Genomic DNA, 12,235 nt, shown 5'->3' on the forward strand with positions numbered 1-12,235 from the left:
AAGTGGGTTTACTACCACTTTAATCCCTTACCCACCGCCCTAGAGTAGAACTACTGCTACAGGGCGGCAGGGCTGTGCAAAATCACACATGCTAGCCATGTCAATCACCGGGTCCCGATCAGAGATTCCCCGCTGGCACCCGGTGATTGTTGTGCAAACTGACAGGGGAGAGATTTGTGTGTAAAAAACACTGGTCTCTCTTCTGCCAGCAAGAACATGCTACTTTGTATCTCCCTGCACAGCAGAGAAATACAAAGCAGCATGCCTCCCTAGTAAAACACACACAGCACACAGTTAACCCTTTGATCTCCCAAAAGTTAACCCCTTGCTGCCCAGTGTCATTAGTACAGTGTCAATGCTTTTTAGTAGCACTGATCACTGCATTAGTGTCACTGGGGATGTCAGTGGCAGTTAGTCAGTTCCCACCCAGTGTCAGTATGCCCGCCGCAGTCCCGCAATAAGTCTCTGATCTGATCACTACTAGTATAAAAACATAAATAAATTTCAGTATATATACTGCCATTTGTAGAAGCTATAACTTTCACGTAAACCAATTAATTTACATGTATTGGGATTTTTTTTAGCAAAGACATGTTGCAGAATACATTTTGCCCAAAATTTATAACGAAATTTGATTCTTTAAATTGTTTTACTGGATATGTTTTATAGCAAAAAGTAAAAAATATTGTTTTTTTTCAAATTTTTTTTTTTTTTGTTTATAGCGCTAACAATAAAAAACCGCACAGGTGATCAAATACCACTGAAAGAAAGTTCTATTTGTGGGGAAAAAAGAACATAAATTTCATTTGGGTGAAGGGTTGCATGACCGCACAATTATCAGTTAACCACTTGCCCTCCAGAGGATTTACCCCCCTTCCTGACCAGGCCATTTTTTGCGTTACGGCGCCGCGTTACTTTCGCTGACAATTGTGCGGTCATGTAACGCTGCACCCAAATTAAATTTGGGTCATTTGTTTACACAAATAGAGCTTTCTTTTGGTGGTATTTGATCACCTGTGCGGTTTTTATTTTTGTGCTTTAAACAAAAAAAGACCGACAATTTTGAGAAAAAAAATATATTTCTGACTCTTTGCTATTAGACATGTCCAATAAATAAATGTAAAAAATCAAATTTCCTCATAAATTTAGGCCAAAATGTATTCTGTGACATGTCTTTGCTAACAAAAATCGCAATACGCGTAAATTAATTGGTTTACGAGAAAATTATAGTGTTTACAAATGACAATATATATACTGGGCTTTTTTTTTTAATTTTTACTAGTAATGGCGACGATCAGTGACTTATAGCGGGACTGTGGCAAGCATTCTGACACTGGGGGGGGAACTGACTTGGTGTCACTGACATCCCCAGGGACAGCAATAGAGTGATCAGTGCTAATAAAAAGCACTGACACTGTACTAATGGCACTGGGCAGAAAGGGGTTAACATGTGGGGTGATCAAAGGGTTAACTGTGTGCTGTTTTACTATGTGGGCTGTTTCTGTGCTTCACTGTAAGCACACTGCTTTGTATGGCTCTGCTATGCAGTGTGCAGGATCTGATGGGAGAGTTCTGTGTTGTTTATATACAGGTCTCTCCCCCGTTGGGGATACTCAGTGATCACCGTGTGTCGGCAAGTAATCACCGCCTGGGACCCGGTGATTAACAACTGAGACCACGTATGGCAGCGCAGGTAGGTCGCTAGTGCCCACCAGAAATGCAAAATCATGTATATATACATAATTTTGCGCACCCTTGCTGCCCTGTAGCAATAGTTCTGCCATAGGGCGGAGGGGAAATGGTTAAAGTAACGCAGCGCAGTATCACCAATAATGGCCTGATCAGGAAGGGGGGTAAATCCTCTGGAGTGCAAGTGGTTAAAGTTCACCAAAACAGAAACAAAGTTGGAGTGGAGGTCACATGTTTCTTATACAGAGTGGAGCTCCAATCTTTAGCCACCCCCTCTTGAAAAGTATACACAGAAAGTATCTGACAGGAAACATGTGACCTCCACTTCCTTGGGTTTTGTGGAGGAGTGGAGGTCACATGTTTCCTGCGAAGTGGAGCTCCACTCTGTCTTTCCTTGTTTGATACATTAAAGTTCACTGAAAAAAAAGAATGGAGGTCACGTGTTTCCTATCGAAAATGGAGCTCCATTCTGCAGCTAGACCTCTCGTATGAGGAGCCGAAAAAGGCAGAGCGGAGTGTGCGGGGAGCGGGATGAGGATACAGGTGAGAGCGGGGGGGCAGGGACTCCTAGAGGGGGGCTCATCACTGGCCCGGAGCGGGTGTAATCTCTGCTCCTACCGGGGATGCTGGTGATCGCACAGTCCTAGGTAGGAGGGGGCGGAGTTCTGTCATTTTCCTGATAGTTTTGGATGATTTCTAATCGGTTTCCCTGGTGATGGAAGTCCCGGGGGGATGACAGTGAGTGTTGCAGACATGGGGTGTATTATGGGATGTTTGGGTGTATGTATTCCTGGAGATCAGGTGTCTGTCTTCCATTGTAGAAGTGATCTATAGTGACATTGACAGGGGTGTGGACATTTGTGAAAAAACTACTTGCCCAGGGACTGAACCGGTGCCCCAATCTACTTGTCCAGGGACTGAACCGGTGCCCCAATCTACTTGTCCAGGGACTGAACCGGTGCCCCAATCTACTTGTCCACGGACTGAACCGGTGCCCCAATCTACTTGTCCACGGACTGAACCGGTGCCCCAATCTACTTGTCCACGGACTGAACCGGTGCCCCAATCTACTTGTCCAGGGACTGAACCGGTGCCCCAATCTACTTGTCCACGGACTGAACCGGTGCCCCAATCTACTTGTCCACGGACTGAACCGGTGCCCCAATCTACTTGTCCACGGACTGAACCGGTGCCCCAATCTACTTGTCCAGGGACTGAACCGGTGCCCCAATCTACTTGTCCACGGACTGAACCGGTGCCCCAATCTACTTGTCCACGGACTGAACCGGTGCCCCAATCTACTTGTCCACGGACTGAACCGGTGCCCCAATCTACTTGTCCAGGGACTGAACCGGTGCCCCAATCTACTTGTCCAGGGACTGAACCGGTGCCCCAATCTACTTGTCCACGGACTGAACCGGTGCCCCAATCTACTTGTCCACGGACTGAACCGGTGCCCCAATCTACTTGTCCAGGGACTGAACCGGTGCCCCAATCTACTTGTCCAGGGACTGAACCGGTGCCCCAATCTACTTGTCCAGGGACTGAACCGGTGCCCCAATCTACTTGTCCAGGGACTGAACCGGTGCCCCAATCTACTTGTCCAGGGACTGAACCGGTGCCCCAATCTACTTGTCCAGGGACTGAACCGGTGCCCCAATCTACTTGTCCAGAGACTGAACCGGTGCCCCAATCTACTTGTCCAGGGACTGAACCGGTGCCCCAATCTACTTGTCCAGGGACTGAACCGGTGCCCCAATCTACTTGTCCACGGACTGAACCGGTGCCCCAATCTACTTGTCCGGGGACTGAACCGGTGCCCCAATCTACTTGTCCGGGGACTGAACCGGTGCCCCAATCTACTTGTCCGGGGACTGAACCGGTGCCCCAATCTACTTGTCCGGGGACTGAACCGGTGCCCCAATCTACTTGTCCGGGGACTGAACCGGTGCCCCAATCTACTTGTCCGGGGACTGAACCGGTGCCCCAATCTACTTGTCCGGGGACTGAACCGGTGCCCCAATCTACTTGTCCGGGGACTGAACCGGTGCCCCAATCTACTTGCCCGGGGGCTAAATCGGTGCCCCAATCTACTTGCCCGGGGACTAAATCGGTGCCCCAATCTACTTGCCCGGGGACTAAATCGGTGCCCCAATCTACTTGCCCGGGGACTAAATCGGTGCCCCAATCTCCTTGCCCGGGGACCATGTCCTGCCCCAATCTCCTTGCCCGGGGACCATGTCCTGCCCCAATCTCCTTGCCCGGGGACCATGTCCTGCCCCAATCTCCTTGCCCGGGGACCATGTCCTGCCCCAATCTCCTTGCCCGGGGACCATGTCCTGCCCCAATCTCCTTGCCCGGGGACCATGTCCTGCCCCAATCTCCTTGCCCGGGGACCATGTCCTGCCCCAATCTCCTTGCCCGGGGACCAAGTCCTGCCCCAATCTCCTTGCCCGGGGACCAAGTCCTGCCCCAATCTCCTTGCCCGGGGACCAAGTCCTGCCCCAATCTCCTTGCCCGGGGACCAAGTCCTGCCCCAATCTCCTTGCCCGGGGACCAAGTCCTGCCCCAATCTCCTTGCCCGGGGACCAAGTCCTGCCCCAATCTCCTTGCCCGGGGACCAAGTCCTGCCCCAAACTCCTTGCCCGGGGACCAAGTCCTGCCCCAATCTCCTTGCCCGGGGGCCAAGTCCTGCCCCAATCTCCTTGCCCGGGGGCCAAGTCCTGCCCCAATCTCCTTGCCCGGGGGCCAAGTCCTGCCCCAATCTCCTTGCCCGGGGGCCAAGTCCTGCCCCAATCTCCTTGCCCGGGGGCCAAGTCCTGCCCCAATCTCCTTGCCCGGGGGCCAAGTCCTGCCCCAATCTCCTTGCCCGGGGGCCAAGTCCTGCCCCAATCTCCTTGCCCGGGGGCCAAGTCCTGCCCCAATCTCCTTGCCCGGGGGCCAAGTCCTGCCCCAATCTCCTTGCCCGGGGGCCAAGTCCTGCCCCAATCTCCTTGCCCGGGGGCCAAGTCCTGCCCCAATCTCCTTGCCCGGGGGCCAAGTCCTGCCCCAATCTCCTTGCCCTGATAAAAGAAAAAATAAATTTTAACCAAAACCGTATTTAAATCTGCTTCAAGTAATGTCTGGGGCTTTTAAAAACAAAGCGGCTTAATGGCGACTTAAACGTTTAATATTCGTAACATTGCGCTGCTTATCTCCTCCCCCCCGCCTGTCTCCAGCACTGCACTCGGGGACTAGCAGGGAGGGGAGAGACCGTGCAGTGTAATGAGCACCGATTGGCTGCTGCTTAGAAAAGGGGAGTGTCCTGCTTATCCTTTATCCCTTTCGCCAGAGCCAGTTTTTGGGTTTTTTGGACATTTAAAAAACCATTTTAGGCCTGAAGATTACACAAAACCCCCAAACGTATATTTTCTGAAATCAGAGATCCTAGAGAATAAAATAACGGAAGTTCCAATTTTTTTATGTCACACAATATTATCACAAAGGTCTAGGAAATGCAAAATTTCAGTTGAAAATACACTTAAGTAAATGTTAGGGCACAGAAAGCAAATTACCCCATTTTTTTTTTTTTTTTGTAAAATTTAAAAGATGAGGTTGCATCAAGTAAATAGATATCCAACATGTCAAACCTTAAATTTGTGCGCGCTCGGGAAATGGCGATGAACTTCGGTACCCTATATTTTTTATAGGTGACTCTTTTAAAGCCCCGTATAGGCCATCAGTTTAGCGTTATGGAGGGGGTCTGATGCTAGAATTATTGCTCTCATTCTGACCTGTGCGGTGATATGTGACATGTGTATCACAATTATTGTTTTCTTGTCTAGGCGCCCGAGCGTGTGCTTTTACGTTTGCACATGTGTACATATGTGGGGGGCCTTCAAAAATTTGGGGGAGGTTATATACTTGGGTGTAACTTTAATTTTTTAAAAATAAATTTTTAATTTTTTTTACTTAAAGCGGAGTTCCACTCACTCTGTAAAAAAATAAGTCAGCAGCTACAAAAACTGTAGCTGCTGACTTTTAAAAAACAGCCACTCACCTGTCCCATGATCCCACGTTGCCCCGCCGCAGCCCGGCCATCCTGTATTCCAGGCGCCGGCATTTTTAGTGTGGGCACCCAGATGTGACAGCTTGTGGCTTCACAGCCAGGTGCCCTCTGCGCATGCGCGAGTAGCGCTGTGCTTCCTGAATGGCCCCGTCGTCTTCTAGGACCTGTCACTTGTTCCACAAGACTTCTGGGAGGGTAGGAGGACAACTTCTGTTTCCGATCGCCTAGGCGATCGTAGCGGGAGTGGGAGCGGGTATCCGTTCCCCCTCGTTCATCAAAGGTGCAATTCCTTAATGGGCAGTGAGGACCAATCTTTAAAGCTGAACTTCCCATTTTGGCTGGAACGCCAATTTAAGGCTCATTCACAGAGGTAGTCAGGGAGGTGATAAAAGCAGGCAGTTGAGCCACAGACTTACCACCCACTGGGAATGGGGCTGTGCTGTAACTGCATTTATCGAGGACTCCCAAAAATCTGTAGGGCCAAAATGTGCAATTCTGCTCCTGTACAATTGAGAGTGCAGCAACCCATCCAGCAATATAGCGGTGCTGGATAAGAAGGGTGATCAGTCATCTGCCTGTCATCCATTCATAGATCTTGTTTAATTCATAGAATCTGTAGTTTGACTTCTGTGAATGGTGGAGCTTGGCAGAAGGGGCGGACATAGTTGGGCACTCTTGATGAGAGCCTGTGACAGCCTGGTAATTGTATTAGCCGCTTCCTGTTCAGCAATGTAGCAGTGCATTGCTGGATAAGGAGGGTGATATCTTGAGGTATCAGTGTTTCCAGCTGGTGATTGCGAAGTTGGTAAAAGTAATCCAAACGGCTAAAGAGCTGCTAAATTATTACAGGTGGTGGAAGGGAGTCCCACCTCTCTCCTGCATCTGCCTTCACCAGAGAGTGATCGGGGAGCCCGCTTAGGATGCGACTGGCGGCATCTGGCTCCAGGCACACAGTGAGAGGAACTCATGTTGACCCTCTTACTTTGTGATGCCAGAAACCGGAAGCAACGATGATTTTGCAACTTCCGATTTCGGCTCTCTGTTTACCTGGCTGTTACCGGCTAGGGAAGCAGCCGATCAGATTGCTCTGTGTCTGGCTGCATTGGAGGCCAGAGAAGAGGTCTGGAGTCTAAAAGATGCCAAATCTCTCCATAAAGAGGACCTGTTACGGCCCAAGCTTATACAGTGTAAATATTTTTTTTTTCCAATAACATTTTTGTTTAAAGAACCCTAATCTGCCCGTACTCATGCACAAATGTGAATGCATCTCCTTTTCCTGCACGCATCTGTAACGCCGATAGCACCACACGTGAGGTATTGCCACAAAGGTTAAGAGCGAGAGTAATAATTCTTGCTCTAGCCCTCGTGTGTATTCCTAAACTGGTAACCTGTAAAGGCTTTTAAAGTGTTGCCTGTGGGGATTTTTAGATACCATAGTTTGGCGCCATTCTAGGGGTGGATGCAATTATAATGCGTGACATGTTTGGTATCTTTTTACTCTTTTATATTTTACCAAAAATGCCAATTGGGCATTTAAATTGTGTTGTTGTGCATTAAAATTCATTAAAGTGTATTTCTTCAAAAAAAATATGCGTTTGAAAAACCACTACGCAAATACCTTGTGACATAATTATCCGCTACACCCACCATTTTATTCTCTAGCACCTCTGCTTAAAAATATATATGTTTGGGGGTTTTAAGTAGTTTTCTAGCCAAAAAATGTTGTATAAATGTAGGAGAAGATTATCAGAATTGACTTTGAACTGGAATTGATTAACCCCTGCCACATTGTAAAATGACAACGGTGGGGGGAGGGGGTCAGGATGGAGGAAGATTTTTACTACAGAAGAGGAATCGGCACAAGGAACATATCCTACTGACTAAGTTATTTCCCTTGTGCTGATTTTACTGTTTGATTTTGGCCGTACTAAGGCTTTAAATTGGAACTACTGTAAAGGCAGTTTGTACTCCCTTTCCTCCAGTGGTCCCCTCCCTCCTGGGCGCCGACATCTTATTCTGAGTGCTGGTTGTTGGCCATCTTCGTTGTCCAGCAAGGGATGACCACACTCTTGGGCATGCGCAGGAGGCCATTCTTCCGGCACATGCGCAGCTCGCTTTACATGCAGGGGATGCTGTGAACAGGCAGGTAAGGTATATTTTATTGTGGAAGAGACAAGGCAGCCGAGACTTGTAGGCACTCATTCACAGAACTCTGTGAATGAGTGATGCGGCCGTGTGGGTGGAGATGTTTTCAAATCTGAAAGCTAGGAGAAGTTTTCCTGTACCTGCATATGACTTGGTATCAGCCTCTTGCAGTCTGCTGTACAACAGAGCTTATAGAGGGGGAGGGTGAAGGGGCACAAGGAGCTAGTCAGGTCATTTTTCTTTGCAAAGTTTAATAAATAGCTAATCACAATTATTTACACCTTGGAGGAGGAGGTACCTAATATGTGACAATGGCACTGTCAGCCTTCTCCTGGACAGAGATTTTGCAGCTCATGGAACAACAATCCAGGCTCCAGACTGAGAGTGACTATCACTGGGATTGATTAACTCTGCAGTTAACCCTTTCTATACACCAAGAACAAGTACCAGCATGTGTTTTAACAGAAACATGTACCATTCACAGTATTTCCTGTGACACTTGCTGCCACGCAGACAGGGAGGTTACAGAATTTGAACTGTGGTTCTATATTGTGTGCCCGTGTGGCACAGGTGCAGGGTCCAGCCCCTCTGTCTGCAGCTCACCATAGCTGAACGCTTTACTGGGTGGTAATCGCTTTTAAGGCCGTATATATGTTAAGGGATATATGGCCCAAACACAGGTATTCTGTGTTCCATTTCTATGTCCCTGAACGCACACAGCCCTAAATGTGGGCACCGCCTGGCACTGAGTCCCAGCTGCTGCGTCATTGAGAAAATGCAAAGTGTTCCCTGAATGGGACCCATGTGGAGTGAGCAACTTCCTGTGTTCGGGGCAGCCACTCACAACGGGGCCCTGAAGCTAATGAAGATCATTGTAGTCTCTGTGCCTACTACAGTAATTTCCAGCTTGCACGGGGACCCCACACGTATGGCCCATGCATACGTACATCGATCCAAGATGGTCCAGTGAAGCCTTGTAAAAATTGCCATACCTAAATTTCATCTTTTATAGTGTTTAGTTACAATATATTTCCATTACAATATATATATATGACTCTACACACTTCTAGTGCCCCTAGGTAAACCTGAATTCCTGGTTCAGTTGTGTCATTTACTACTTAGTAAGGTAATTACCGTCATTTTGATATTTGCTGCTAATGCAAACTGCACTTAAAAGCAATTAGAGACAATAATGGGCTCCTGTTATCCAGATGTCCTTTAGATATTTCAGCTATTAAAAGCAGTATTTGAAGACCAGGAAAAAACATGTATGTACACACAGTGGGGTTTATTTACTAAAGTTGGAGAGTGCAAAAGCAGGCTCATTTCTGCATAGAAACCAATCAGCTTCCAGGTTTTATTGCCAAAGCTTAATTGAACCAGGTTCAATTGAGGTTAGAAGCTGATTGGTTTCTGTGAAGAAGTGAGCCTGATTTTGCACTCTCCAGCCTTAATAAATAAACCCAATGTCTCATACATGGAATAAATGAGACACAAACCTTGATGTAGAGTCATGGCCAAAAATATTGGCACCCCTGCATTTCTGTCAGATAATGCACCACTTCGCCCACAAAATTGTTGCCATTACAAATGTTTCGGCATTCTCATGTTTATTTGTTTTGTTTGTATTAGTATAACACAAAAAAGTGGAGAAACAAAAAGCCAAATCTGACACATTCCATGCAAAACCCCAAAAATGGACTGGACAAATTGTTGGCACCCTCAATTTATTATTTGGTAGCACACCCTTTGGAAAAAGTAACTGAGATCAATTGCTTCCTGTAACCATCAATGAGTTTCTTATACCTCTCTACTGGAATTCTGGACCACTCTTTTTTTTTTTCACCAACTTCTCCGGGTCTTTCACCTGGGAAGGGTTCCTTTTTCCAACTGCTATTTTGATATCTCTTCACATGTGTTCTATGGGATTGAGATCTGGACTCATTGCTTGCCAATTCAGTACTCTTCAACGCTTTGTCTGAAACCATTTCTGGGTGCTTTTTTGACGTGTGCTGCTGTAAGACCCATGACTTCTGATGGAGACCCAACTTTCTGACACTGGGCCCTACATTGCACCCCAGAATTCTTTGGTAGTCTTCAGATTTCATAATGCCATGCACTCGGTCAAGACATCCAGTGCCTGAAGTAGCAAAGCAACCCCAAAACATGATTGAACCTCAACCATGTTTGACTGTAGGACTGTATTCTTTTCTTTAATGGCCTCATTTCTTTTTCTGAAAACAGTAGAATGATGGACTTTACCAAAAAGCTGTAATTTTGGTTCATCTGTCCACAGCACATTCTCCCAAAAGGATTTTGATTCCTCAGGTAAGTTTTGGCAAACTCCAATCTGGCATTTTTATGTTTCTGTGTCGGCAGTGGGGTCCTCCTGGGTCTCCTACCATAGAGTCCCTTTTCATTCAGACGATGACCTATAGTGTGAGCTGACATAGATGTACCCTGTGCCTGAAGGGCAGTTTGAATTTGTCTAGAAGTTGATTGAGGTTCTTTATCTGCTATTCGAACAATCCTTCTTTGCAATCTTTGATCAAGGTTTCCTCTTTCATGCATGTTCAGGGAGATTAGCTACAGTGCCATGGCCTGTAAACTTCTTGACAATGTTGTGCATAGTGGACACAGGAACATTAAGATCTCTGGAGATGGACTTGTAACCTTGAGATTGTCCATTTTTTCCACAATTTTTGTTCTCAAATCCGCAGACAATTCTTTGCTGTTTTTCTCTTCTCCGTGCTCCATGTGGCACATAGAGACACATAACAGAAAGGTTGAGTCCATTTTCACCATTTCAACTGGTTGCTGGTGTGATCCCTATATTGTGAGCACCCGGTAATTGAATTTAATTACAGGAGTATCATAAACTTGGAATGCAATTATTTCTTACAATTTTGAAAAGGTGCCAATAATTTTGTCCAGTTCATTTTTGGGATTTTGCATGGAATGTATCAGATTTGTCTTTTTTGTTTCTCCACTTTTTTGTGTCTTACCAATACAAACAAAATAAATAAACATGAGAATGCGAAAACATTTGTAATTGCAACAATTTTCTAGACAAAGTGGTGCATTATCTGACAGAAATGCATGGTTGAGCCCCGTTTCTGGTGCCTGCCCCCTCTCTTAAGCTGCAGTAGACATCTGATGAGAATGTTTGTGTCGCAGCCAGAATGCTTCACTTCATGCCTGCAGCAAAGTTCTCCCGACATGTAGCGATCAGCAGACTTGCACAGTCCAGCAAATGGGGAAGCGCTGCAAATGCCCCACAACCCTGTGCAATGGGGTTAGACTGCCTTCTGTCAAATGGTCCTTCTTGAAGACCGGCTTCTGTCAAATGGTCCTTCTTGAAAACCGTCAATCGATCAGCACATGCAGACAGTCGGCTGCAGCGCTGAACAGTGTATTTTGATGGCGGAGAGGTCCGCCTGTCAGAACTCAGAAATACAGCAGGGAGCCTTCCTCCACCCACCTTGAATGTGTGGATGGGGAAATCGGTTTCTTTTTCTTTTTTTTTTTCTTCAGCTGGCTGACTGAACAAAAAAACTGAGGCATGTATGTCCAGTTTTACTAAACATGGGATGGTTCAGAATTAATTTGTAAATGTGCTGAAATACCAGGTCTCACCAATACTGCAGCTCCAGGAAAAGCAGGGCAGATGTAGAAGTTGGGGGGAACTCTTTTTACTACATAGGCGGTGTCAGAATTCATTTTTAAAACTGAACTCCAGGAAAATAAAAATCTTCCATTGTGATGGGGCTACCCATTCACTGTGAGAGTTAAATGGTTATTTGCATATAGGAGACCATAAAACAGCATTTTTACTTCCCTGATCCTCTGCTGCTGCTGGCTCTCTCTGCACTGCTAGACAAGTCCCTGTAGCCTCATCTTCTCTATGCTCCAGTGGCTGCAAGTCCTTGAAATGGGCATCAGGATGCCAGAACATTAGGGGAGCAGGGATCAGATAAGTACAAGTGCTTTGTTTTTTTTTTTTGGGTCTCGAGGATGTATGTGGGCATTTATCGCATGCCATACAATGTGGGAACAGCCCCACTAGAAGGGTGGATTTTTGTTTTCCCCTGGAAGTAAAATGATTGCATAGTGTCTGTGGTCAGTAGGATGAAGATTAGTGCCCCATCATTGGTATTAATGGGAGGAATATTGCCCCATCATTGGTATTAATGGGAGGAATATTTCCCCATCATTGGTATTAATGGGAGGAATATTTCCCCATCATTGGTATTAATGGGAGAATTCGGGCGCCATCATTAGTCCTAATGGGAGGAATAGGGCCCCATCATTAGTCCTAATGGGAGGAATAGGGCGCCATCATTATTCCTAATG

At 46.6% G+C, this 12,235-nt stretch overlaps 1 protein-coding gene across 4 annotated transcripts in view; it reads left to right on the forward strand.

Annotated features, from left to right (window-relative positions):
• Positions 1–2,116: 2,116 nt before the first annotated feature.
• Positions 2,117–12,235, forward strand: part of RAB27A (RAB27A, member RAS oncogene family) — a 115,706-nt gene continuing 105,587 nt past the window's right edge. For 2 of the 4 annotated variants that reach the window (XM_089668031.1, XM_089668010.1), the window contains exon 1: positions 2,117–2,232. Coding sequence is in view for 1 of the 4 variants with exons in the window: in XM_089668004.1 (XP_089524130.1) it covers positions 2,178–2,232 (55 nt within the window). In the remaining 3 variants the exon portion in view is untranslated. The remainder of the gene's footprint in view (positions 2,233–12,235) is intronic. The other 2 variants (XM_089668004.1, XM_089668014.1) reach the window with 2 other exon arrangements.

Source organism: Staurois parvus, unplaced genomic scaffold (assembly GCF_062004578.1).
Source record: "Staurois parvus isolate SC_StPar_1 unplaced genomic scaffold, SC_StPar_1.0 ptg000054l, whole genome shotgun sequence".
In the NCBI taxonomy this organism is placed as follows: Eukaryota; Metazoa; Chordata; class Amphibia; order Anura; family Ranidae; genus Staurois; species Staurois parvus.